The following is a 25,387-nucleotide window of genomic DNA, read 5'->3' as shown; positions in this document are numbered from 1 at the left end:
GGGAAATGGTGGCACTGGTGCTCTAAGGATGGCGAATCACAATTGAGGTGGTAACAGAAAAAGTGAAAATGAGTTACGGAATTTATTTACAACTGAGGAATCTTTCTGTCTTTAGCTGCATTAGGTATGGAAATGTTATCTACTGGTGAGACATGAAAATTAGTGCCGGACCGGGACTATGGATGAGAAAACCAACCAGTTAAAACCGATACTGGTGTTTCAGTTCTGAATAACCCATATTTTTCGGTATTTGTTTGGCCTCGGTTATAAAAGGTATTTCTTCCTAAATTTTTTCACCTCAAGTCGGTAAAAACCGAAAAACCAATGAGCCATAGCATGCAGTATTAAATTCTTTTATTTCAAATAAACATTTTTGTTAAAGAAACTAGTAATTTTCATTGGTAAAATTTCCATTGGTTTGAAATATAGCGTTACAATAGAAAATGAGAAAAGCAAACAGTGCTATTTCAATAACGACGCCGACAGAAACGAGAAACAAATAACATAAGAAATCGTACAACGTTGCTGAGAGTATAAACTACCTATTACCATCCGACGTGGCCTATTAGATGGTATGCACGTACATGCTGTATGTTACATTTGTTCCATCTGATCTATATGTCAATTTCTCTCTGTCGTCGTCGAACATCAACTGCGGCAGAGAATGGAGCAGTCCCTAGTCTGGAAGCATTTTATGAACTGCTGTATCAATGAAGTACAATGTGCCACTTGCTGTAAAAGCTTAAATACGGGAGGTACCACAACAAACTAGCGACGCCATATTAGGAGACAACTTAAAAATTAACAGTTCATTAATAATTTACGACAAAAATAGAAAGTAGCGATCTGCTACCTGTATCTACATTATACACCATTATCGAATTGTAGACCTTGAAAACTGACAAATAAACACGATAAATGGAGTTCTTCAATCTCAGTGTCTAGCCTTTAGCACTGACTATTCGTAATTCCGAAACAGTGGTTCGATACTCGGTTACAACATAATTTTTCGCAGAGTTTCAAAAAATTTGAATCATTAGGAATATAATGGTGGTTTTTTGCGGTATCTGAACACTTATCCGTTTTCGACAAAAGCAGCGAACTGTGGTTGGACCAAGTTTTCTTTTATTTGCCTGTTTATTTTAATGTTTTGATTCTATGAATCTTGAAACTGAGGGGGCGAAAACTTTTCGATTTCTACGCTTACTACAGAAAATAATGGGGATACAAAAACCGAAAATCGGTTATTTCAGAATCCGTTTTTTAGAGAGATTTTAATAATCAGGTTAAAATGGTATTAAAAAACGAATAGCTGAAAACCGGTTGTTTCAGCGATAAGCGCCATCTCTAACCGGGACTCGAATTCGGACATCCCTCTTGTCGCCGGCCGGTGTGGCCGTGCGGTTCTAAGCGCGTCAGTTTGGAACCGCGTGACCGCTACGGTCGCAGGTTCGAATCCTGCCTCGGGCATGGATGTGTGTGATGTCCTTAGGTTAGTTAGGTTTAAGTAGTTCTAAGTTCTAGAGGACTGATGACCTCAGTAGTTAAGTCCCATAGTGCTCAGAGCCATCCCTCTTGTCACGAGCGGTCGGCTAAACAACGTCGACTATCCAAGCATGCTTCCAGACCGGCCAGATTTCCGTATATCATACTGTCTACGACCCTTTCGTATTACTAACACTGAACACGTTCACTCCATTGAGACCCTACGTTGGGAGTCCAAGTAAAAGTTGGTAGCGATGGAACGTAGACATTGTGACATACGGAAGAATGTACCCTGTGGCATACATTGATCATTATAAATTTTTTCTGGGAATGGCAGTACTGGAAATGGAATAACCTCCCTCTCTTCAGAATTGCGAGTAATGTCACCTAAACTGTGTAACTGCGATTGTTTAATGCTCTATCCGTAATGATATTTTACTGGTTCAGTACATTAAGTAATTCGTTTCTGTACTTGCGAGAACGGATTTATTACGTTCTGAGTTCCACGAGGCAACGTGTTCATAGAACAGGTATTAGTATAAGCTGTGTAATGCAACGGCGGCCGGCCGGTGTGGCCGAGGGGTTCTAGGCGCTTCACTCTGGAACGGCGCGACCGCTACGGACGCAGGTTCGAATCCTTCCTCGGGCATGGATGTGTGTGATGTCCTTAGGTTAGTTAGGTTTAAGTTGTTCTAAGTTCTAGAGGACTGATGACCTCAGATGTTAAGTCCCATAGTGCTCAGAGCCACTTGAACCATTTTTTGATACAACGGCAACAGAACAATTGAAAAATCAATCATTCCGACAGAGTTATCAGAAGCGTGACCTTTTTGTCACGTAAATGCACTGAAAAACGGCGGTATATATTTTTTCAATAAATGAGAATTTATCACCACTCAACTTACATGTTCAGCAACTGTAGACGTTTCATTTGACCCAGTCCTTTACATAATGGAGTAATTTAATTCACTATTTTGTGCATTTAAATGTATATCAAGACAAGCGTGCCCCTCTACTGTGCACAAGCCGCCTAACAGATAGTCCGCATTACTTCCATTTGTAATGGCTTTCAAATGCGTTCAGGAGTTCCACCTCTACGTACTGTTTGCAACCACATCGAATAATGCCAGTTTGTAACTTTTCAAGTAATAAACTTTTTTGTAATACTCCGGTCTGTTTCTGTAAATTTACGAGAAATAGGCTACTGCTAGGAGTACTTCTATGATAAGTGAGTTTTTGTTTATTCTCTGAGTACTGTACCATCGACCAGCTGAAATCATAAAAGGAGAATTAGTGCACTGCTTAAATCAAACGCGCTTGTAATTTTATAGTGCTCACAATAAAACTTAAAATGTTTGTGATGTTTGTGATATCAAGTACAGCACAGTTCCTGAAGGCTAATTATTAAGTCATGAATAAAATTAGTACTTGAGAAGGGGATAAATTTTGCAGTAAATTTTCTTCAGTGGTTTTTGCGACTCATTTCCCTATCTTCAGGTCCTTTCTCAGCCGGATCCAGTTGTTCTCCGCAGTCAGACGTACTGGTACTGCGCCGTGTTCATCATCATGGCTGTCGTTATGAGCATAAGCTCTTTCTTACAGGTATGTCCCAAATTATACAATGATACTGCGCAAGTGGAGTAGCTAGCGTAACGAAAGGAACCGTAATGAACAGGGTAGTCAGTGATAACTTGTCTATTGTGATATATATATATATATATATATATATATATATGCCAGCTTGTAACTTTTCAAGTAATAAACGTTTTTGTAATACTCCGATCTGTTTCTGTGCATTTAAGAGAAATAAGAGAGAGAGAGAGAGAGAGAGAGAGAGAGAGTGGCCCAATCACAAGATGTGTTTCAAGGACGTTTGCTTTCTGTTATAGCTGTTTCTGATGGTATGGAAAACTGACTTCGTTTCCTGTAACATTCAGAATAACATTCAAAATAAAATTATGTTCCTGGTCTTTAAACTACAAGCTTATCAGACTTAGCAACCTAGTGTGCTACTTTGCGATTCGATATATTTCTGTCAGTTTGTAAATTATTCTGTATTAAAGAGCTAGTAACTGTTTTAACTGTTAAATTAGAGGCGAAACATGCCTTTGAAATCTTCACCCCATACAGCTGAATGACACTGCTTTATCTAAATTCATTTACGCAAAACAGCTTCTGTGAATAAGTATATACATGTACTTGAAACAGTACGCTACTGGTAATGTTTGTTTTGCACGTTGCAATCTCCATTAGTAACTAGAAACAGTACTCTTCTTACCATATTCGTGTAATTCTTTTCATCTGAACCTTAGCGAAATTTGGCCACGAGAACGACGTCCTCTTATGAATAAATACGTATATCTACGCACTTCATTTGAGTTAAAACTTGAAAATGGCACACTGCTAATGAAAATTGCCATTGTGAGTAACAGTTCAGATGCGAAATGACGTTTCTGAAACTCTGGTTACTGTTCGGACCGTATCGCAAAACTTACATGATGCCCTGGGAAAGCCTCCATCACAGCCACCACCGTGTCGTACTTGTTGCAGATATACACATTCGACGTCGCCGGCGACAGGCTGACTATGCGGCTGCGCACGCTCACATTTTCGGCGATGCTGCGCCAGGAGATGGCGTGGTTCGACGACAAGAACAACAGCACTGGCGCCCTCTGTACCAGGCTATCCACGGATACTTCAGCCGTGCGAGGGGTAAGCTGCTGTTTCAAAGATCATTACTCAGTTTGCACCATGTAACTGTAAACAGCTTACAAAAAACACTTTGAACATTTTCTCTCTGTGGCCCACCACGAATTTCACTCCTGTGTCAACATTTACATCTCAGAGTAGCGCTTTCTACTGGATGTATTCTATTCTTTGTCTTCCCTTACAGTTTTTATCCTCTACAGATTCTTGAAGGAACATCACGCTGTCCCTTCTTCTACCCAGTGTTTTCCATATAGTCCTTTCCTCACCGATACTGCAGAGAACCTCCTCATTCTTTACCTTGTCAGACACCTAATTTTCAACATTCTTCTGTAGCACCACATCTCAGATGCTCCGATTATCTCACAATCCACGTTTCACTGCCATATAATGCTGCGCGGCAGGCTTACGCTATCAGATAATTCTTCATCAAATTGAGGTTTATATTTAATGCTTTTCTTGGCCAGGGATGCCCTTTTTAGCAGTATTAGTTTGCTTTTTATGTCCTCCCTGTTCCGTCTCCCATGGGTTAAGTTCTTACCTAGTTTGCAGAATACCTTAACTTCATCTACTTCATGATCACCGTTTTGCTATGTTAAGATTCTCGCTCTTCTCATTTCTGCTACTTGTCATTACTTTCGTCTTTCTTCGATTTACTCTCGATCCTTATTCTGCACTCATTAGATTATTCATTCCATTAAATGGATCCTGTATGTCTCCTCCACGTTCACTTTGTATAGCAGTCGCATCAACGGACCTTTTCATGGATATCCTTTCACCTTGCACTTAAATCTCACTCTTGAACCTTTCGTTCATTTCCATCATTCGTTCCTCGATGTATAGACTGAACAGGAGATGCGAAAGACTACATCACTGTCTTAGAATCTTTATAATTCGAGCACTTCTTTCTTCGTCTTCCGTATCCATATGTAATCACAACTAGCAGCGGTAATTCTGTACATTTCTACCAAATACAGGCCTGTTCTTCTTCCTTCTTCGGGGTTACTCCCGCTTTTTCCAAAGTTCATGCTATCGACACGGACCCATCCCGTATTATACATTAAATTGCCTGGACAGTGAGAAAAATTCACTTGGCACAAGGACAGCATTTACACCAATATTTTTTTATGTGTCTAAAGGGGAGACTGCTCAGTTTTCACTACAGGTACATCTCTTTCCTGGCTGAGGAAAGTATCATTTTGTCCGAAAGCTAGAACAGTTTCGTGGATTTTTATAGTGTCTAACGGCGGTATCAAGAATTTCACCCTCTGAGTGATTAGTGGCCAACAGTCCTGTCTCAAAATTTGTTCTTATTGTGTTGATTCATATCAGGTAGTAACGTAAATAAAAGTTTGGTGTAATATTTTCAATACTTGCGTTTATGAGATTTTTCCAGTAGTTAATTTGTATGGGTTACATTCTAATGATAAACCAGTGTACCATACGTGATTCATCGTTTGCTTAGGATGATTTATCACCTAAGGAAGTGCATTCAGAATTGGTGAAGATTTATGAGGTATCTTGACTTTCCATAGTTAACAAGTATCCAGCAGAATTCAAACTTGTTCGTACTATTCTTGAAAAAGATAACATCCGTACAGAACGATCGATGATTAACGGCGTATGAAACACATGGTAATGTACGCATTTCACAGGGAAGGATGCGAAACATTTATGAGGAAGTAATTACGAGAAAACATTGCCTTTGTTGAACGATAGCCATGAGCAACTGAGAAAAAAAAATTCTCAATAAGTCTAGAGCGTGTTATGAACAGCCCGCATCTCGTGGTCGTGCGGTAGCGTTCTAACTTCCCACGCCCGGGTCCCCGGGTTCGATTCCCGGCGGGGTCAGGGATTTTCTCTGCCTCGTGATGGCTGGGTGTTGTGTGCTGTCCTTAGGTTAGTTAGGTTTAAGTAGTTCTAAGTTCTAGGGGACTGATGACCATAGCTGTTAAGTCCCATAGCACCCAGAGCCATTTGTTAAGAACAATCCCACGTTTTCCTTTAATTTTTTGGCGTGCTTGGGGCACAAAGCCTTGCATCAGAAACTAAATGAAATTAGAATTATATTAATACCTTCAGCTCCTGGCGGGCGTTGATATATATCAACGAGGACAGGTGAAAATATGTGCCCCGACGGGGACTCGAACCCGGGAACTCCTGCTAACAAGGCAGACGCAGGTCATCAATGGTGTCTGTTCTTTCAGACCTGTCCGAAAGAACAGACACCATATCCATATAAGTATGCAGTTCTGGCAATACCGGCCATGACCTTCTTCTTCTGTGTGGATGCACTCATGTTCCCCGGACTCGTACGGGACTTGGTAAGAATGTCTTCCACGAATAATGAGTGTTTTGGTGTGGGACACTACGATTGTAGTGTGTAGACATATAAGGTGAGAATGTGGGTCTCGCGGGTGGTGTGCGCGAGATAGTCATTGCAGTCGCACTATCCTCTGTGCCTTCGGTGGCTCAGAGAGATAGAGTGTCTGCGATATAAGCAGGAGATCCCGGGTTCGAGTCCCGGTCGGGACACGCATTTTCACGTGTCCCCGTTGGTAAAGATCCATGCCCGTCAGCAGGTGAGGGTATTAATATAGTTCTAATTTCGTTCTACACCGCTGCAGGTCATCATTGATGTCTGTTCTTTCAGACGTGTCCGAAAGAACATACACTGTATTCTCATAACAAACTAAATCACAATGAAAGCAGCGGAGAGGGGAAGATATGATGGCCGACGGGGCCACTAAACTAAGCAGGGTGAAACTAATTTCTTCGTCTGGAGAGATTATCAACAGTACTTTACAAGATGAACTCAACTATTTTTGTTGATTATTAGCAAAAGGGAACATGAAATCAGTCTTCTGGGCTAACCTGACGATAAAATAAGCGAGAAGATGCTAGAACTGCAAATGAAAAAATTAATTACAGTATACGTTCTCATTAAATGCTTCGGCAATGGAAATACTCTGGGACAGAAAGTATGACATATCTAAGAAAATTTGTCTTTCCAAGACGATTAGATTTCAATGAGAAGTTTATGACTGCCTTAGATGGCTATCTAGCATGCTTTACAGTATAACACTCCAGAGATCGAATGTTCCAAACGGAAAAAGTTGAACGAGGGACATATATCTAGAAAAGGAGTATGTTGGAAAAAAAGGAAATGTTTTACCTAAGAAATCTCATTCATTTCCGCCACGTCGAGATTTTTTATCATGTCCTCGTATTTCTGTGTGTGAATGTCGACCTTGTAACGAAGACCTAAAGAACGCTCAACACAGTATCACTAACTATCGCGTAAGTTCCAAGTTACTTCTTATCCCCAACACTACAGAAAACTTACGCAATCCCGCTCAGCTCTGTGCGTCCACGGGTATTCACAAGGAACGTTGGTTAGTCTGCCAGTCAAGTGGCAGCAGAGCCGTTACGAGTAGAAGGTGAGGCACGCTTCGTTAGCGCTGCTGTCTTAGTCACACTCGTCTGCACTTTTTGTAGCCATATTAAAATTCGCTTCTCCTGCTAGAACACAGCAGAGTTTACACAATGTCACCTCACTAACATGCTAGTGTAGATGCAAATGTCACTGAATCCTAACGCATATCCACGTTATAAAAAGAAACATGTAATTTCTTCACTTAGGTTGCTGCTATACCCACAGCAATTCTTGTTTCAGCAACTGCCGATAGCCCTTTAGCAATTACACTGTTTCATTCAGAAATCTACAGTTACTTGAAACACAATGTGGATGATGAAGTTCTGCATATTAACCATATGGCAAAATACTTACTCTTTGCGTGGTATTATTTGCCAAAATCACGTTGCGATATCTCAAACTGTGTACGGGACATTACGGATGTTACGAATATTTTATTGTGGCTTTGTAGCTGGGGTATGCGATCGCATCTCAGTACATTGCATAGCTTCCATTTCCTCGAGATTGGAGACCTCCTCCCAAGTCTAAAGTAAAATTCAGTATGTTAGCTAAATTTCATACACAGTAACTTATGATGTAATATGCTACAAATGCGCCGGCCGGAGTGGCCGAGCGGTTCTAGGTTCTGGAACCGTGTGACCGCTACGGTTCGAATTCTGCCTCGGCATGGATGTGTGTGATGTCCTTAGGTTAGTTAGGTTTAAGTAGTTCTAAGTTGTAGGGAACTGATGACCTCAGATGTTAAGTCCCATAGTGCTGAGTGCCATTTGAACCATTTTTGCTGCAAATGCAAAATCATAGCGATGCCTATCTTTCATTGCAACCTTTTAGAATTTCGTGCAGTGTCATGCTTAAATGCAGAATGTCACAATGAATATGACCATTGAGAAAATAATGGGCGCTTCACCACAATCCTGACATACACTATAAGTAACGAAAAAATAATTTTTTACCTAGTACCTGCCTTAAAACTATCTGAGGAAGACTGCAGGGTGCTCGTCTCGAATCTGTCAGGGCAGTGCTTCACCAACATGCGGCGCAGAAAGTGTCTGGTACATTTCAGCTCTCTGGTTGGCATTAGCCCAAGCTGCCTCAGCTGGCACCCACTGTGCAAGTAACCTGCTTTCTTTCTGTCTTGGTACAACAGCTCTTGTTACATATTTATAAATAGGAATGACGCCTTCTGCTGCATTTATAAATAAGAGATATTAATCACCTGAAGATGTCATCCTTACTACGTAAATATGGACTAAACTTGTGTGTCAGGCGTCATTCCTTGAACTCATAATGAACAGCCCCACTCTTTCTGTTTCTTTTTTTCTGCCCAACAGTGTCAATAAGATTTTTCCAATCTTTCTCCACGATTTTTCTGTTGTTGTTTTTGTAGTTGTGGTCTTCAGTCCTGAGACTGGTTCGATGCAGCTCTCCATGCTAATCTATCCTGTGCAAGCTCCTTCATCTTCCAGTACCTACTGCAGCCTACATCCTTCTGAATCTGCTTAGTGTATTCATCTCTTGGTCTCCCTCTGCGATTTTTACCCTCCACGCTGCCCTCCAATACTAAATTGGCGGTCCCTCAATGTCTCACAACATGTCTTACCAACCGATTCCTTCTTCTAGTCAAGTTGTGCCACGAGCTCCTCTTCTCCCCAATTCTATTCAATACCTCCTCATTAGTTATGTGATCTACCCATCTAATCTTCAGCATTCTTCTGCAGCACCACATTTCAAAAGCTTCTATTCTCTTCTTGTCTAAACCATTTATCGTCCATGTTTCACTTCCATACATGGCTGCACTCCACACATATACTTTCAGAAACGACTTCCTGACACTTAAATCAATACTCGATATTAACAAATTTCTCTTCTTCAGAAACGCTTTCCTTGCCATTGCCAGTCTCCATTTTATATCGTCTCTACTTCGACAATCATGTTTGATCTTCATCTTATACCCTCCTTTCAAGGCACTGTCCATTTCGTTCAACTGCTCTTCCAAGTCCTTTGCTGTCTCTGACAGAATTACAATGTCATAGGCGAACCTCAAAGTTTTTATTTCTTCTCCATTGATTTTAATACCTACTCCGAACTTATCTTTCGTTTCCTTTACTGCTTGCTCAATATACAGATTGAATAGCATCGGGGAGAGGATACAACCCTGTCTCACTTCCTTCCCAACCACTGCTTCCCTTCCATGTCCCTCGACTCTTCTAACTGCCATCTGGTTCTTGTACAATTTGTAAATAGCCTTTCGCTCCCTGTATTTTACCCCTGCCATCTTTAGAATTTGAAAGAGAGTATTCCAGTCAACATTGTCGAAAGCTTCCTCTAAGTCTAAAAATGCTAGAAACGTAGGTTTGCCTTTCCTTAATCTATTTTCTGAGATAAGTCGTAGGGTCAGTATTGCCTCACGTGTTCCAACATTTCTACGGAATCCAAACTGATCTTTCCCGAGGTCGGCTTCTACCAGTTTTTCCATTCGTCTGTAAAGAATTCGCGTTAGTATTTTGCAGCTGTGACTAATTAAACTGATAGTTCGGTACTTTTCAAATCTGTCAACACCTGCTTTCTTTGGGATTGGAATTATTATATTCTTCTTGAAGTCTGAGGGAATTTTGCCTGTCTCATACGTCTTCTTCACCAGATGGTAGGGTTTTGTCAGGATTGGCTGTCAGTAGTTCTAATTGAATTTTGTCTGCTCCCGGGGCCTTGTTTCGACTTTGATCTTTCAGTGTTCTGCAAACTCTTCACGCAGTATCATATCTCCATTTCATCTTCGTCTGCCTCCTCTTCCATTTCCATAATACTGTCCTCAAGAACATCGCCCCTGTATAGAACCTCAATATACTCCTTCCACCTTTCTGCTTTCCCTTCTTTGCTTAGAACTGGGTTTCCATCTGAGCTCTTGATATTCATGCGAGTGGTTCTCTTATCTCCAAAGGTCTCTTTAATTTTCCTGTAGGCAGTATCTATCTTACCACTCGTGAGATAAGCCTCTACATCCTTTCATTTGTCCTCTACCCATCCCTGCTTAGCCATTTTGCACTTCCTGTCGATCTCATTTTTCAGACGTTTGTATTCCTTTTTGCCTGCTTCACTTGCTGCATTTTTGTATTTTCTCCTTTCATCAAATAAATTCAGTATCTCTCCTGTTACCCAAGGATTTCTACTAGCCCTTGTCTTTTTACCTACTTGATCCTCTGCTGCCTTCACTATTTCATTCCTCAGAGCTACCCATACTTCTAATGTATTTCTTTCCCCCCTTCCTGTCAATTGTTCCCTTATGCTCTCCCTGAAACTCTGTACAACCTCTGGTTTAGTCAGTTTATCCAGGTCCCATCTCCTTAAATTCGCCCTTTTTTTCAGTTTCTTCAGTTTTAATCTACAGTTCATAACCAATAGATTGTGGTCAGAGTCCACATCTGCCCCTGGAAATGTCTTACAATTTAAAATCTGGTTCCTAAATCTATGTCTTACAATTATATAATCTGTCTGAAAGCTTTTAGTATTTCCAGGGTTCTTCCACGTATACAACCGTCTTTCATGATTCTTTAACCAAGTGTTAGCTGTGATTAAGTTATGCTCTGTGCAAAATTCTACCAGGCGGCTTCCCCTTTCATTTCTTAGCCCCAATCCATATTCACCTACTACGTTTCCTTCTCTTCCTTTTCCTACTGTCGAATTCCAGTCACCCATGACAATTAAATTTTCATCTCCCTTCACTACCTGAATAATTTCTTTTATCTCATCATACATTTCGTCAATTTCTTCATCATCTGCAGAGCTAGTTGGCATATAAACTTGTACTACTGTGGTAGGCATGGGCTTCGTGTCTATCTTGGCCACAATAATGCGTTCACTATACTGTTTGTAGTAGCTTACCCGCACTACCATTTTTTTATTCATTATTAAATCTACTCCTGCATTACCCCTATTTGATTTTGTATTTGTAACTCTGTATTCACCTGACCTAAAGTCTTGTTCCTCCCGCCACCGAACTTCACTAATTCCTACTATATTTATCTTTAACCTATCCATTTCCCTTTTTAAATTTTCTTACCTACCTGCCCGATTAAGGGATCTGACATTCCACGCTCCGATCCGTAGAATGCCAGTTCTCTTTCTCCTGATGACGATGTCCTCTTGAGTAGTCTCCGCGCGGAGATCCGAATGGGGGACTGTTTTACCTCCGGAATATTTTACCCAAGAGGACGCCATCATCATTTAATCATACATACAGTAAAGCTACATGCCCTCGCGAAAAATACGGCTGTAGTTTCCCCTTGCTTTCAGCCGTTCGCAGTACCAAAACAGCAAGGCCGTTTTGGTTAGTGTTACAGGGCCAGATCAGTCAATCATCGAGACTGTTGCCCCTGCAACTACTGAAAAGGCTGCTGCCCCTCTTGAGAAACCATACGTTTGTCTGGCCTCTCAACAGATACCGCTCCGTTGTGGTTGCACCTACGATACGGCTGTCTGTATCGTTGAGGCACGCAAGCCTCCCCATCAACGGCAAGGACCATGGTTCGATGGAGGTGGAAAGGGGGGGGGGGGGGGGAAGAATCCTTACCACGTAAATATGGACCAAATTTGTGTGTCATGCGTCATTTCTTGAACTCATAATGAACAGCCCCATTCTTAATGTATCTTTTTTTCTGCCCAAGAGTGTCAATAAGATTTTTCCAATCTTTCTTCAGTATTTTTCTAAAACACATAATTTACTCACACGCTGGTAGATTGCCCAACTCGAACAATGTTAGACTTCCTGATGAATGACTGAGATATTTGTTGAAATTAGCCCACAAGTGTTAAAAATGATCCAGTCATTCCAAAACGAATTTGTAGCATTTTTTGAGGTTGTGTACAACTTCGTACACGACAGTAGGACGAGGTGGGCTACAGAGTGGCCTCTCAACTGTCGCCATAGGAATGCTGGACAGGAGCGGAAATGATTAGCGAACAAGATAACACAGAAGAGTTACACTACTGGCATTAAAACTGCTACACCAAGAAGAAATGTAGATGATAAACGAGTATTAATTGGACAAATATATTATACTGGAACTGACATGTAATTACATTTTCACGCAATTTGTGTGCATAGATCCTGAGAAATCAGTACCCAGAACAACCACCTCTGGCCGTAATAACGGCATTGATACGCCTGGGCATTGAGTCAAACAGAGCTTGGATGGCATGTACATTTACAGCTGCCCATGCAGCTTCAACACGATACCACTGTTCATCAAGAGTAGTGATTGGCGTATTGTGAGGAGCCACTTGCTCGGCTACCATTGACCAGACGTTTTCAATTGGTGAGAGATCTGGAGAATGTGCTGGCCAGGGCAGCAGTCGAACATTTTCTGTATCCAGAAAGGCCGGTACAAGACCTGCAACATGCGGTCGTGCATTATCCTGCTGAATTGTAGGGTTTCGCAGGAATCGAATGAAGGGTAGAGCCACGGGTCGTAACACATCTGAAATGTAACGTCCACTGTTTAAAGTGCCGTCAATGCGAACAAGAGGTGACCAAAACGTGGAACCAATGGCACACCATAGCATCACGGCGGGTGATAGGCCAGTATGGCGATGACGAATATACGCTTCCAATTTACGGTCACCGCGATGTCGCCAAACACGGATGCGACCATCATGATGCTGTAAACAGAACCTGGATTCATCCAAAAAAAATGACGTTTTGCCATTTGTGCACCCAAGTCCGTCGTCGAGCACACCATCGCAGGCTCTCCTGTCTGTGACGCAGCGTCAAGAGTAACCGCAGCCATGGTCTCCGAGCTGACAGTTCGTGCTGCTGCAAACGTCGTCGAACTGTTGGTGCAGATGGTTGTTATCTTGCAAACGTCCCCAACTGTTGACTCAGGGATCGAGACGTAGCTGTACGATCCGTTACAGCCATACGGATAAGATGCCTGTCATCTCGACTGCTAGTGATACGAGGCCGTTGGGATCTAGCACGGCGTTCCGTGTTACCCTCCTGAACCCCCCGATTCCATATTCTGCTAACAATCATTGGATCTGGACCAACGCGAGCAGCAATGTCGCGATACGATAAACCGCAATCGCGATAGGCTACAATTCGACTTTTATCAAAGTCGGAAACGTGATGGTATGCATTTCCTCTCCTTACACGAGGCATCACAACAACGTTTCACCAGGCAACGCCGGTCAACTGCTGTTTGTGTATGAGTAATCGGTTGGAAACTTTCCTCATGTCAGCACGTTGTAAATGTCGTAACAGGCGCCAACCTTGTGTGAATGCTCTGAAAAGTTAATCATTTGCATATCACAGCATCTTCTACCTGTCGGTTAAATTTCGCGTCTGTAGCACGTCATCTTCGTGGTGTAGCTATTTTAATGGCCAGTAGTGTATTTAACTTGCATTTCTCCAAATCTGTGTGGCTCAGTGGGTGGATCCTACTCAACCACTATCAACGTCTAATGGAAACCTGTCCTTCCATTAACAACTGGAGAATGCCAGTGAAATGGTATCACACTTGATGCCATAGTTGATATAGCATTTAAGGAAAACACGAGGAACATTTTCTATTCTATGAGGTGTTAAGCGATGGCATGCTATGGACCACAGAACGTTTGAACTAATCACCAGTGAAAAACTTCTTAAATCTGTTGGCTGTGAATAATTATGATGTAATAAACAACAAAGTTCATTATATTGACTGGATCTTCTCATAAATGAATTTGTCGTCATTCCTCGTTTACTATTGCTAGGTATCCACATATTAACATAATAGTGTCAGTTTGATGCAATTGGTTCGTTGGTACCGTCAGCACGCATCAAAATATTTTTTTGACCAAAGCCGAAGCTGTAAAAGGATATTGCTCAGAGTGCTACATGAATCCCATTGCGACTGTGTTAACATCGATTAGGAGTGCACATTTGGTGACTTTCATAAATCAACAGTCAAAACAGAGACAGTCATAGAGTAATAAGAAACACCAGAATTTTCATGTTTCGCCTTCTTGCCTAATTTCGTGTTGAATGATAAATATATATTTGCTTTTACGGAGTTGAATAAGCAAGCAAATAAATTCTGTTTTGCAGGCTACAGGCCAGCCAATCAACTCAGTGGTGCAGGCGCTTGCGACGCTGGTGCTCTCTGTTGGACTGTGCCTGTACTACGAGTGGAGACTAGGACTGTTGACGATCGCCTTCATGCCCGTCCTGATGGCGTCCGAATACTACGACGCCCACGTGGAGAAGGCGGGGGATGAGCGCATGCGGAAATCGCTAGAGAAGGCCACCAAGGTGCTTACTTCACGCCACCTCTTGTTTTACTCTTATAGTAAAATAGCACTTTTAGTTTTCAGCGCCACAGTAGACCATTGCACGAAAAAAAAGTGCTCATCGTAAGGGCCATGACTACAAACCTCTCGCGAGTGTATGCCGAAGAGTGTATTGTATGTAGGTCTGTGAAGCTAAAGATGAAACTGCAATGAGCTGAACTGAACTGCAGCAGAGCGGCACGGGACACCAAGACCAAATATTGTTTACGTGAGATTTGATGAGACAGAACGCATTCCGCTGCAGTGCAACTGAGTGGTGCAACATTGCGAGGTAAAGCTGACCAACTGGCCAGCTGTAACGCGCCGTCCGGTGTCGCGTGGTTCCGCTGTCGGTAGTGCGGTATAGCAAGTGTCGCGATACAACACGTCACTCAAATCGCAGCTCTTTTGATGTGCAAAACGAAAGTTTGTTTACCAAAGTGGTCGCAGACAAGGAAAAGTTAACTGTATGTGTAAGCGGATATCCAGAGCTATATGACCTTCAACATTATTATTATATGAATGGTACCAGAAAGAAAATAACATCTGGGCATAAACTGCCAAGAAAATGGGAGTGAACATGGCGTACGAATACCTACACATTACAAACGGATGATTAGGCCTTTATTCCTTATAACGACATTCATATTATTACATTCTTTTACTATTTACTTTCTCTTCGACGTTTCCCCTATTTACTACGTCGTTTTGCCAGACCACATTACCTTATGAGAATATTTCCTGTATCTGAATAACATTATTTACGAAATTTTCTCCTATACGAAGAAGGTCTAGTAATTGTATCTCTTCGGTCTCTTGACTGTCAAACAACACTATGTCTGGGAAAACTGGGCAAGACCCAAGAGGCAGCCTCTACGTGCTCTGGACTGAGATCTGGCGATAGTGAAGCCTAAAGTTCTAGCACTATATTCCAAAAGCGCCTTCTGAAACTCTTTTACCTCGTTACGTCTGTAGGCTCAAGGCTTTTTCGATTGCTCATCTAATTTTGTACTTGGATAAGATCTCGTCAAGTAGGTTTTTAATGGAATAGCTCCGTCTCCAACAAACACGTGAAGCAGTCGAACGGTCGTCCCTGTAATTCTTTTAGGTCTGGCATATTCAAGGTATCTACTTATACTTTTGTTGCTAAATATGACCATGAAAAAATCCCCCATTGCTATTCTTTCCAAGGTCAACCACGTTACCATAAATAAATTTATAATCCTCTTCGTCAAATAACAAAGAAATTACTGTCACATCCATGTCGCTTCCGTCCATTTTTCTCGGTTGCCGAACGATTTACAAGCAAAATTTTCTGCGTATTGTCGCGCTGCTACAGTTCAAATGCGGTGTACTAAATAGAGCCGCATCGCGACCCACCGCTTTGCCGCTGTCCAGTTACGTTCAGTGCAGTCTTCCCTTAATACCGAACAGCGAAACAGTAGTTTGCACACTATATTCACATTCAGGAAGACGAGGTCCAAATTCCCGTGCTGCCATACAGATTTAGGTTCTCCACGATATCCATTAGACCTTTGAAAGGGCACGGCCATTTTCCCTCTCCAATCTTCCTTCATCTGATCTTCTGCTCTGCCTGTAATGACCTCGTTGTCGATTGGACATTAAAAATCATTATTCTTTTTTTTTAAGTTACTGTGTTGCGCCGGCTGCTGTGCCCGATCGGTTCTAGGCGCTTCAGTCCGGAACCGCGCTGATGCTACGGTCGCAGGTTCCAATCCTGTCTCGGGCATGGATGTGTGTGGTGTCCTTAGGTTAGTTAGGTTTAAGTAGTTCTAAGTCTAGGGGACTGATCACCTTAGATGTTATGTCCCATAGTGCTTAGAGCCATTTTTTTTTTATTTTTTATTTTTTTTTTTTTACTGTGTTGCGCGTCACATTATCGGTAAACAGACATGCTCTGGCGCAGCACGTACCTTCCACTAAACAATGTCTGTAACGGTGCACAGCACTTACCTAGACATATAAATGTAAATGTAGACTTTTCTGATTTTTATGGGTTTCCAATCCGATATAAAATTTTGACAGCGTTGACGTGAATAAGTTCCTTGAAGTTATGAAAGTAGTTGGAATAAAACACTTAGTTGACAACGAAGTGATTCATGGCTCTAGCTAATCCCATTGATACTCTGCCTGTAGACTGAACAGTCCGTAGACGAAACCAAGTAGAAATCTGGAGATGGAATTAAAAATTCAGGGAGAAGAAATTAAACCTTTCGAGGATTACAGATGAAATTGTAATTCCCTCAGAGATGACATAGGATTTAAGAGAGCAGTTGAAGAAAATGGGCAGTGCATTGAAGAATGGTTAAATGATTGACACCAACAAATGTCAGGGTAATCGAAAGTTCAAAATGGTTCAAATGGCTCTGAGCACCATGGGACTTAACATCTGAGGTCATCAGTCCCCTAGAACATAGAACTATTTAAACCTAACTCTTCTAAGGACATTACACACTTCCATGCCCGAGGCAGGATTCGAACCTGCGACCGTAGCTGTCGCACGGTTCCAGACTGTAGCGCCTAGAACCACTCGTCCACCCCGGCCGGCTAATCGAAAGTATTCAAATTAAATCAGACACCAAAAGCAGTAGAGGAGTATCGCTATCTGAACGGCAAAGTAACTGATTTTGGTCGAAGCAGACAGGATATAAAATGCAGACTGGGAACAGAAAGAAAAGTGTCTGAAAAAGCGAAATTTGGAACAGTGAATTTAAATTTCAATTCTATAAGGATAAGAGCTGAAGCAACAAATTAAAATTTGTGTCAGACCCGGGGCTGGAACCTGTGTCTCCGGATTATTAGGAAAGTGTGCTAATCTTTTCTTTTTTGTCTATTTCCTAGCCGGCCGAAGTGGCCGTGCGGTTCTGGGCGCTGAAGTCTGGAACAGCGAGACCGCTACGGTCGCAGGTTCGAATCCTGCCTCGGGCATGGATGTGTGTGGTGTCCTTAGGATAGTTAGGTTTAAGTAGTTCTAAGTTCTAGGGGACTGATGACCTCAGAAGTTAAGTCCCATAGTGCTCAGAGCCATTTGAACTGATGTGGCTGACTCCACGTCCACAAATCATGTTTACACTCTTTATCCGGCGTCGTTAGCATTGCCATCACTTGCATCCTACAGTATACTAAGAAACCTCCTCCACTGTCCTCTCTTTTTGCTTCTCTATTGAAGCTTTTACCACATAATCTAATTTGTACTGCTTCTCTAATCACAGAGTCGATAAAGTTAGACTGCGTTGTTCAAACATAAGTTTTGTTTATTTGACAGATTGTGACAATCCACAGCTGATAATTAATTTTCCACACTTTAGGTGACTGTGATTTTTGACACAGCGACTGGTGACAATCCATATAGACAGCCCTACGTCAATGCTTCCACACTCGCAGGGAATATTATAAATCTGTCGCACTCTCAGTCCTAGATAATCTTGAACGTGTCACAATATTTCCTTGATTTTCCTGGGTGAGCGAAACATTAGTCTGCCTCTTTAGGACTCCATCTATCTAACTATTTCTTGCACCGCAGAATGGAAGTCGCCGTGTTTGTCCTCCTGCGTTTGTTGAAAGGCGTTGTGTCTTGGTTTCACCTACAATGATGACCTAATATCATGAACCGAATACCCATTCTTTCTGAACACCGACGTCAGAGGATTCATCTCGGAGCTGGGGAGCTCCTTGTCTAAAATAGTCCCAGCTCTGCGTATTGAATTGTTAAGCATAGCTTTCTTCTGAGTTACGCCCATTGAGATATAGGCCTGTATTCATCGGCTTTCGATACACGGAATGGCTACATCGTCCACCTTCTTCCCATTTGACTAATACGTCTGAGAAAGGGAATTTTCGGTCCTTCTCCATCTCTGCGGCAAAACTTATGTTTGGGTGCATATTGTTCGTGTACAGTGCCTCACAGCCATGCGCCCAAATTAAAAACGCACCATCAACATACATAAAAAAACAGGACGGTTGGAAGGGGTGCGCACATTATTCAACGTTTTGATGCCAATTATGTAGGTAACTACTTGACCGTCCTGTATTTAGGAGAGCCGACGGCACTGATGATTGGTCCTCTGACGAAGCTGTACAGAATTTGAGGCCATACAACCTGGGTAACCCAGATTCTCTTGGTCTCAAATTCTTTACAAGTTTGTCGGATAGGCTAGAGAGCTTTAATAGCTCTCCTGTCTTCCTGCTCAAGTAATGCCTGATAGATAGCGCAAACGTAATCTACGGGTGTAAGTTCCACCCTGTCCTCGGTATGCACCACTCTCCTGATATCATCTTGACACAATCCTGCCGGTCAGACGCCGTCCTTCTGATATAAAAATTGTAGCATCTCCAGTTTCATGAAAATCTTAGCCTTTGACAACGACGATGGTGGCCAACTTCGAAAGCTTAGGTTTTATCCGAAGTTCCACGTGGCAAGTTTATCGAGAATTTTGTGTCCATGAAATGTCTTAAATGATTATTGCTTATGATTTCTTGGTATTACGAGAAATGCAGACGGTGTGTGGCATTTGTGAACGTATCCAACTTTTACAGGTGGCTGTGGAGGCTGTTGGTAACATCCGCACGGTGGCGGGTCTCTGCCGCGAGCGTCAGTTCCACGCCCAGTACCTGTCAGAGTTGCGGCCAGCACTGCATCTTGCTGAACACATCACGCATGTGCGTGCAGCTGCCTTCAGCCTTTCATGGAACATTAGCACTTTTGCCTACGCTGCGTGCTTGTATTATGGAGCAACACTCGTCCATGCTGACGGTGTGCCCTATCAGGACGTCTTCAAGTGAGTAACCGCTTCTTCCCTGCTCCGGTGATAACCTTGCCGTTGGGTGCCCGTAAACTCCCTTTTCTGGATTTTATCACCTATCTACATGGAGACTGAATGTTACGAGGGGTGTTTAATAAGTAATGCAACACTTCCTTTTCGAAAGCAGGTCGATTTTGTTCAGGATTCCAATACACCATACTTTTTCCCGCTCTGTTGCGTACAAAATCTTATGTTGCAACATAATCTCAGTTCAGTACGACGGCCTTATGCCTTCTTAGCGGGAGGGCCAGTATACCCGCATAATGCCACTCTACTGGTCGACGTCGGAGCCATCGTCTTGCTGCATCAGAATCCTCACCAATCATCCACGCTCTGCTTCCCGCGGAGTGCATCCTTCATCTGGCCAGACAATGGAAGTCGGAAGTTGCGAGATCCGGGCTGTAGGTTGGATGAGGAAGAATAGTCAAATAAAGTTTTTCGAACGCTTTCGGGTGTGCAAACTTGTATAAGTCTTTGAATTGTCATGGAGAAAGATTAACTCGTTACCATTTTTGTGGCGGCGAACATGCTGAAGTCGTTTCTTCAATTTCCTGAGGATAGCACAATACATTTCCGAGTTGATACACTCCTGGAAATTGAAATAAGAACACCGTGAATTCATTGTCCCAGGAAGGGAAAACTTTATTGACACATTCCTGGGGTCAGATACATCACATGATCACACTGACAGAACCACAGGCACATAGACACAGGCAACAGAGCATGCACAATGTCGGCACTAGTACAGTGTATATCCACCTTTCGCAGCAATGCAGGCTGCTATTCTCCCATGGAGACGATCGTAGAGATGCTGGATGTAGTCCTGTGGAATGGCTTGCCATGCCATTTCCACCTGGCGCCTCAGTTGGACCAGCGGTCGTGCTGGACGTGCAGACCGCGTGAGACGACGCTTCATCCAGTCCCAAACATGCTCAATGGGGGACAGATCCGGAGATCTTGCTGGCCAGGGCAGTTGACTTACACCTTCTAGAGCACGTTGGGTGGCACGGGATACATGCGGACGTGCATTGTCCTGTTGGAACAGCAAGTTCCCTTGCCGGTCTAGGAATGGTAGAACGATGGGTTCGATGACGGTTTGGATGTACCGTGCACTATTCAGTGTCCCCTCGACGATCACCAGTGACGTACGGCCAGTGTAAGAGATCGCTCCCCACACCATGATGCCGGGTGTTGGCCCTGTGTGCCTCGGTCGTATGCAGTCCTGATTGTGGCGCTCACCTGCACGGCGCCAAACACGCATACAACCATCATTGGCACCAAGGCAGAAGCGACTCTCATCGCTGAAGACGACACGTCTCCATTCGTCCCTCCATTCACGCCTGTCGCGACACCACTGGAGGCGGGCTGCACGATGTTGGGGCGTGAGCGGAAGACGGCCTAACGGTGTGCGGGACCGTAGCCCAGCTTCATGGAGACGGTTGCGAATGGTCCTCGCCGATACCCCAGGAGCAACAGTGTCCCTAATTTGCTGGGAAGTGGCGATGCGGTCCCCTACGGCACTGCGTAGGATCCTACGGTCTTGGCGTGCATCCGTGCGTCGCTGCGGTCCGGTCCCAGGTCGACGGGCACGTGCACCTTCCGCCGACCACTGGCGACAACATCGATGTACTGTGGAGACCTCACGCCCCACGTGTTGAGCAATTCGGCGGTACGTCCACCCGGCCTCCCGCATGCCCACTATACGCCCTCGCTCAAAGTCCGTCAACTGCACATACGGTTCACGTCCACGCTGTCGCGGCATGCTACCAGTGTTAAAGACTGCGATGGAGCTCCGTATGCCACGGCAAACTGGCTGACACTGACGGCGGCGGTGCACAAATGCTGCGCAGCTAGCGCCATTCGACGGCCAACACCGCGGTTCCTGGTGTGTCCGCTGTGCCGTGCGTGTGATCATTGCTTGCACAGCCCTCTCGCAGTGTCCGGAGCAAGTATGGTGGGTCTGACACACCGGTGTCAATGTGTTCTTTTTTCCATTTCCAGGAGTGTAGTTGCAACATGAGGGAGGACATAAAACAGAATACTCCCTTCAGATTCCCAGAAGACTTTACCTGCTGAGTGTGCTTCTTTGAACTTTTTCTTCGGAGGAGAGGTGGTGTGGCGCCATTCGACGGATTGCCGTATTGTTTCCGGCTCGAAGTAACGAACCTATGTTTCGTCGCTTGTAACAAAGTCCGACAAAACTGTCACGATCAGCATCGTAATACGAAATTCTGCACATATGGCCCATCGTTGCTCTTCATGGTCTTCTGTGCGGCACCCAGCAGGCACAAACCTCTGGGTACCCAAACTGGTGGACCAGTGTGTCAGCACTACCAACAGAGACGTCCAGTTGAGCAGCGAGAGGTGGTTCATTGTGATCTACCGATCATCTCGAATGAGAGTGTCCGCACGTTCCAACAATGCATTAGTTACAGATGTGGGGCGCCTGCAGGGAAGGTCTCCGCGATGTTGCGATGATGACAAGTGCCTCGCCCGTTAACTCCCCGTGTTTTTGTTAACTGCCGTGCCTTCGCAGATATTCAGCAAGCACCTATGAATATCTGCAATGCTCCTGTTTCCCGCAAAAAAAAAGAAAGAAAAGTAGAAAACTCAGTGACAGCTCTCTGCTTGGAACGTACCAGCCTTGCCTTACTTAACCCATTTTGAAGACTATATATTGCCCTGTGCCCTACCGGAGCTTCATGAAACTGTGGAAGCTGTAGTGGAAATAATCCACGATGTTCCTCAACAAATTCCGCGTTTTTTTCAAAGGAAACTTGTCGAGGAAAAAATATTTGATTTCTTATTTAACGCCCCTCGTAATTATTGGATTTGGCAATGTTATAGTTGAGGGTGAATGGACACCCTTCCTGTCAGCCCACATTTTCCCCTTGGAACGGAATGTGTATAACCCAACTGCCTGCATACAGTATTATCCTATGTGAAAATGCACGGACGTTTTTTAAATGAAACTTCCTGGGGGATTAAAACTATGTGCCGAACCGAGAGTCGAAGTCGGGGCCTTTACCTTTTGCGGGCAAATGCTCTACCGACGGAACTACCCAAGCACGACTCACTATCCGTCCTCACATCTTTACTTCCGCCAGTAACTAAGCCATGTCTCCACAACGTCCTTTCTTCCAGGAGTGCCACTCTTGCAAGTTTCTCAGGAGACGTTCTGTGATGTTTGGAAGGTAGGAGGCGAAGTGCTGGCGGAGGTAAAGGTGTGAGCGTGAGTCGTGCTTGCGTAGTTCCGTCGGTAGAGCACTTGCCCGCGAAAGGTATAGGTCCCGAGTTCGGGATCCGGTTCGGCACGAAGTTTTACTCTGCCAGGAAGTTTGATATCAGCGTTCATTCAGCTGCAGAATGAGAATTTCATTCCGGTTTTCTAAATGTTTCCGAATCGTGCAACTGAGGCGGAATGCGGGCACCAGCCCGGTACTCATTTAATCTGATGTGCGAAACTGCGTCCAGGCTGGCTGGCCCTTGTCGTTAATTAGATCTGGGGCCAGTGCACCTGCCCTAGTCCCCGCAGCACGGAAGCGGCTAGCTAACGCGCGTAGCTATTCGGGAGATTCGTGTAGCATCCGAATCATTTACCTAATTTCCAAGCTTCTCTACTTTTTCGTGAGTTTAATACATTAGTTCATTCTGCTTGGAACTCATTCCATCCCTCCAATATCTTAACCTCCAAACACAAAGTCACTATTAGCCTTATATCTAAATCTACTTATCAGGTTATCTATACGCCCTACCTATAGTTCTTGTATCTAGCAATTTCCTCTCTTTACCATTCTCACAACACAAACTATGTGAACATATTTATTCTTCTTTTAACACTAACACACTTTTATATTGCTCTTGCTATCTCATTGTCGAAACATCGCGAATCTTTGCTACTAGTTTCATGTGCAACAAGGATACACCTTATTTTAGAAGATATTTACTATCTCATCACAATTACGACGTCAACTGATCTCCAGTATCATTACCTGAATTTCTTCCTAACCAATTCTACTATTCACTTCACAAAGCCCTCCATGTTAGTGAGACAGAACATTTTTAATTATCTTCATTAATACTGTGTCTAATTATATGTCCCACATTTCAGATTAAGTATATTCACGACTTTGATAGCTACAAACTCATTAAATTACACATTAACAATTTCTTTGACACACATCGTTTAGAATCGAATATTGGATATTTTTGCAGCATCTGGTCATACCATCTGGATGAGTGTGAACAGATTTGGCACAGCGCAAATAATAAAAGGTGGAGGTGCCGGGGAGAAGGAAAAGGAATTAATAATGTACACTGCATAGGAAGATTACGCGGAATCAGCGATGACGAGTGAAAACTTCTATCAGAGAGAAATTCGAATCCAGCATCTGTTGGTACTGGGCAGGTACGTTAACTACTACGCCCTCCGGCACACAGTGTGATCGCCCCTGCGTGGACTATCTCTGCACGCCTGCCGGCCTACACACATTCCCACAGAGTGCCAATACCAGGAGTGCCTGTCCATTCTTCCATGCTCACTACACTGAGATTCCCACAGGAGGTCGGACGCAACTCTGCATCCACACTGGAGGCGGTGGACCCACTGCCCATCCAAGCAGATCAGTTATATGAATATGTTTTGTCAGTTCTTTCAGACGTGTCCAAAAGAACATACACTGCCGGTGTACACACATTCTCACGGAGTGCCACTACCGGGAGTGCCTGTCCTTTCATCCATGCTTGCTGCACTGAGATTTCCACAGGAGGTCGGACGCATCTGTGAATCCACATTGGAGGCGGTGGACCCACTGCCCATCCTCGCGGATCAGTTGTATGAATGTGTGGTATCAGTTCTTTCGGACGTATCCAAAACAACAAAACAACGAAACAACACACATTACCACGAAGTGCCACTACCAGGAGTGCCTAGCCATTCATCCATCCTCGCTACACTGAGATTTCCACACGAGGCTGGACGCATCTGTGCATCGACACTGGAGGCGGTGGACCCACTGCCCATCCACACGGATTAGTTATATGAATGTCTGGTGTCAGGTCTTTCCGACATTTGGAAAAGAACACACACTGCCGGCCAACACACGTTCCGATGGAGTGTCACTACCAGGAATGCCTGTCCATTCATCCATGCTCACTACACTGAGATTTCCACAGGAGGTCGGACGAATCTGTAGATCTACACTGGAGGAGTGGACCCACTGCCCATCCAAGCGGATCAGTTATATGGATGTGGGGTGTCACTTCATTTAGACGTGTCGAAAAGAACACACACTGCCAGCCTACACACATTCACATGGAGTGCTACTCCCAGGAGTGCTTGTCCATTCATCCATGCTCACTACACTGAGATTTACACGGGATGTCGGTTGCATCTGTGCATTCACCCTGGAGGTGGTGAACCCACTGCCCATCCACTCGGATCAGTTATATGAATGTGGGGTGTCACTTCATTCAGACATGTCCAAAAGAACGCACACTGCTGGCCTACACATATTCCTACGGCGTGCCACTGCTAGTAGTGTCTGTCCATTCATCCATGCTCGCTACACTGAGATTTACACAGGTGGTCGGACGAATCTGTGCATCCACACTGGAGGCAGGGACCCACTGCCCA

At 43.8% G+C, this 25,387-nt stretch overlaps 1 protein-coding gene across 1 annotated transcript in view; it reads left to right on the top strand.

Annotated features, from left to right (window-relative positions):
- The window catches only part of LOC126474391 (ATP-dependent translocase ABCB1-like), a 194,693-nt gene that overhangs the window by 130,386 nt on the left and 38,920 nt on the right, over nt 1–25,387 (top strand). The window contains exons 14-17 of the mRNA XM_050101859.1: nt 2,983–3,087; nt 4,036–4,197; nt 14,709–14,912; nt 19,487–19,728. Coding sequence (XP_049957816.1) covers nt 2,983–3,087; nt 4,036–4,197; nt 14,709–14,912; nt 19,487–19,728 — 713 coding nt within the window. The remainder of the gene's footprint in view (nt 1–2,982; nt 3,088–4,035; nt 4,198–14,708; nt 14,913–19,486; nt 19,729–25,387) is intronic.

Source organism: Schistocerca serialis, chromosome 4, assembly GCF_023864345.2.
Source record: "Schistocerca serialis cubense isolate TAMUIC-IGC-003099 chromosome 4, iqSchSeri2.2, whole genome shotgun sequence".
NCBI lineage: Eukaryota > Metazoa > Arthropoda > Insecta > Orthoptera > Acrididae > Schistocerca > Schistocerca serialis.
Note: the sequence above shows the minus strand (reverse complement) of the source record. Positions and strands in the feature narration are given on the sequence as shown.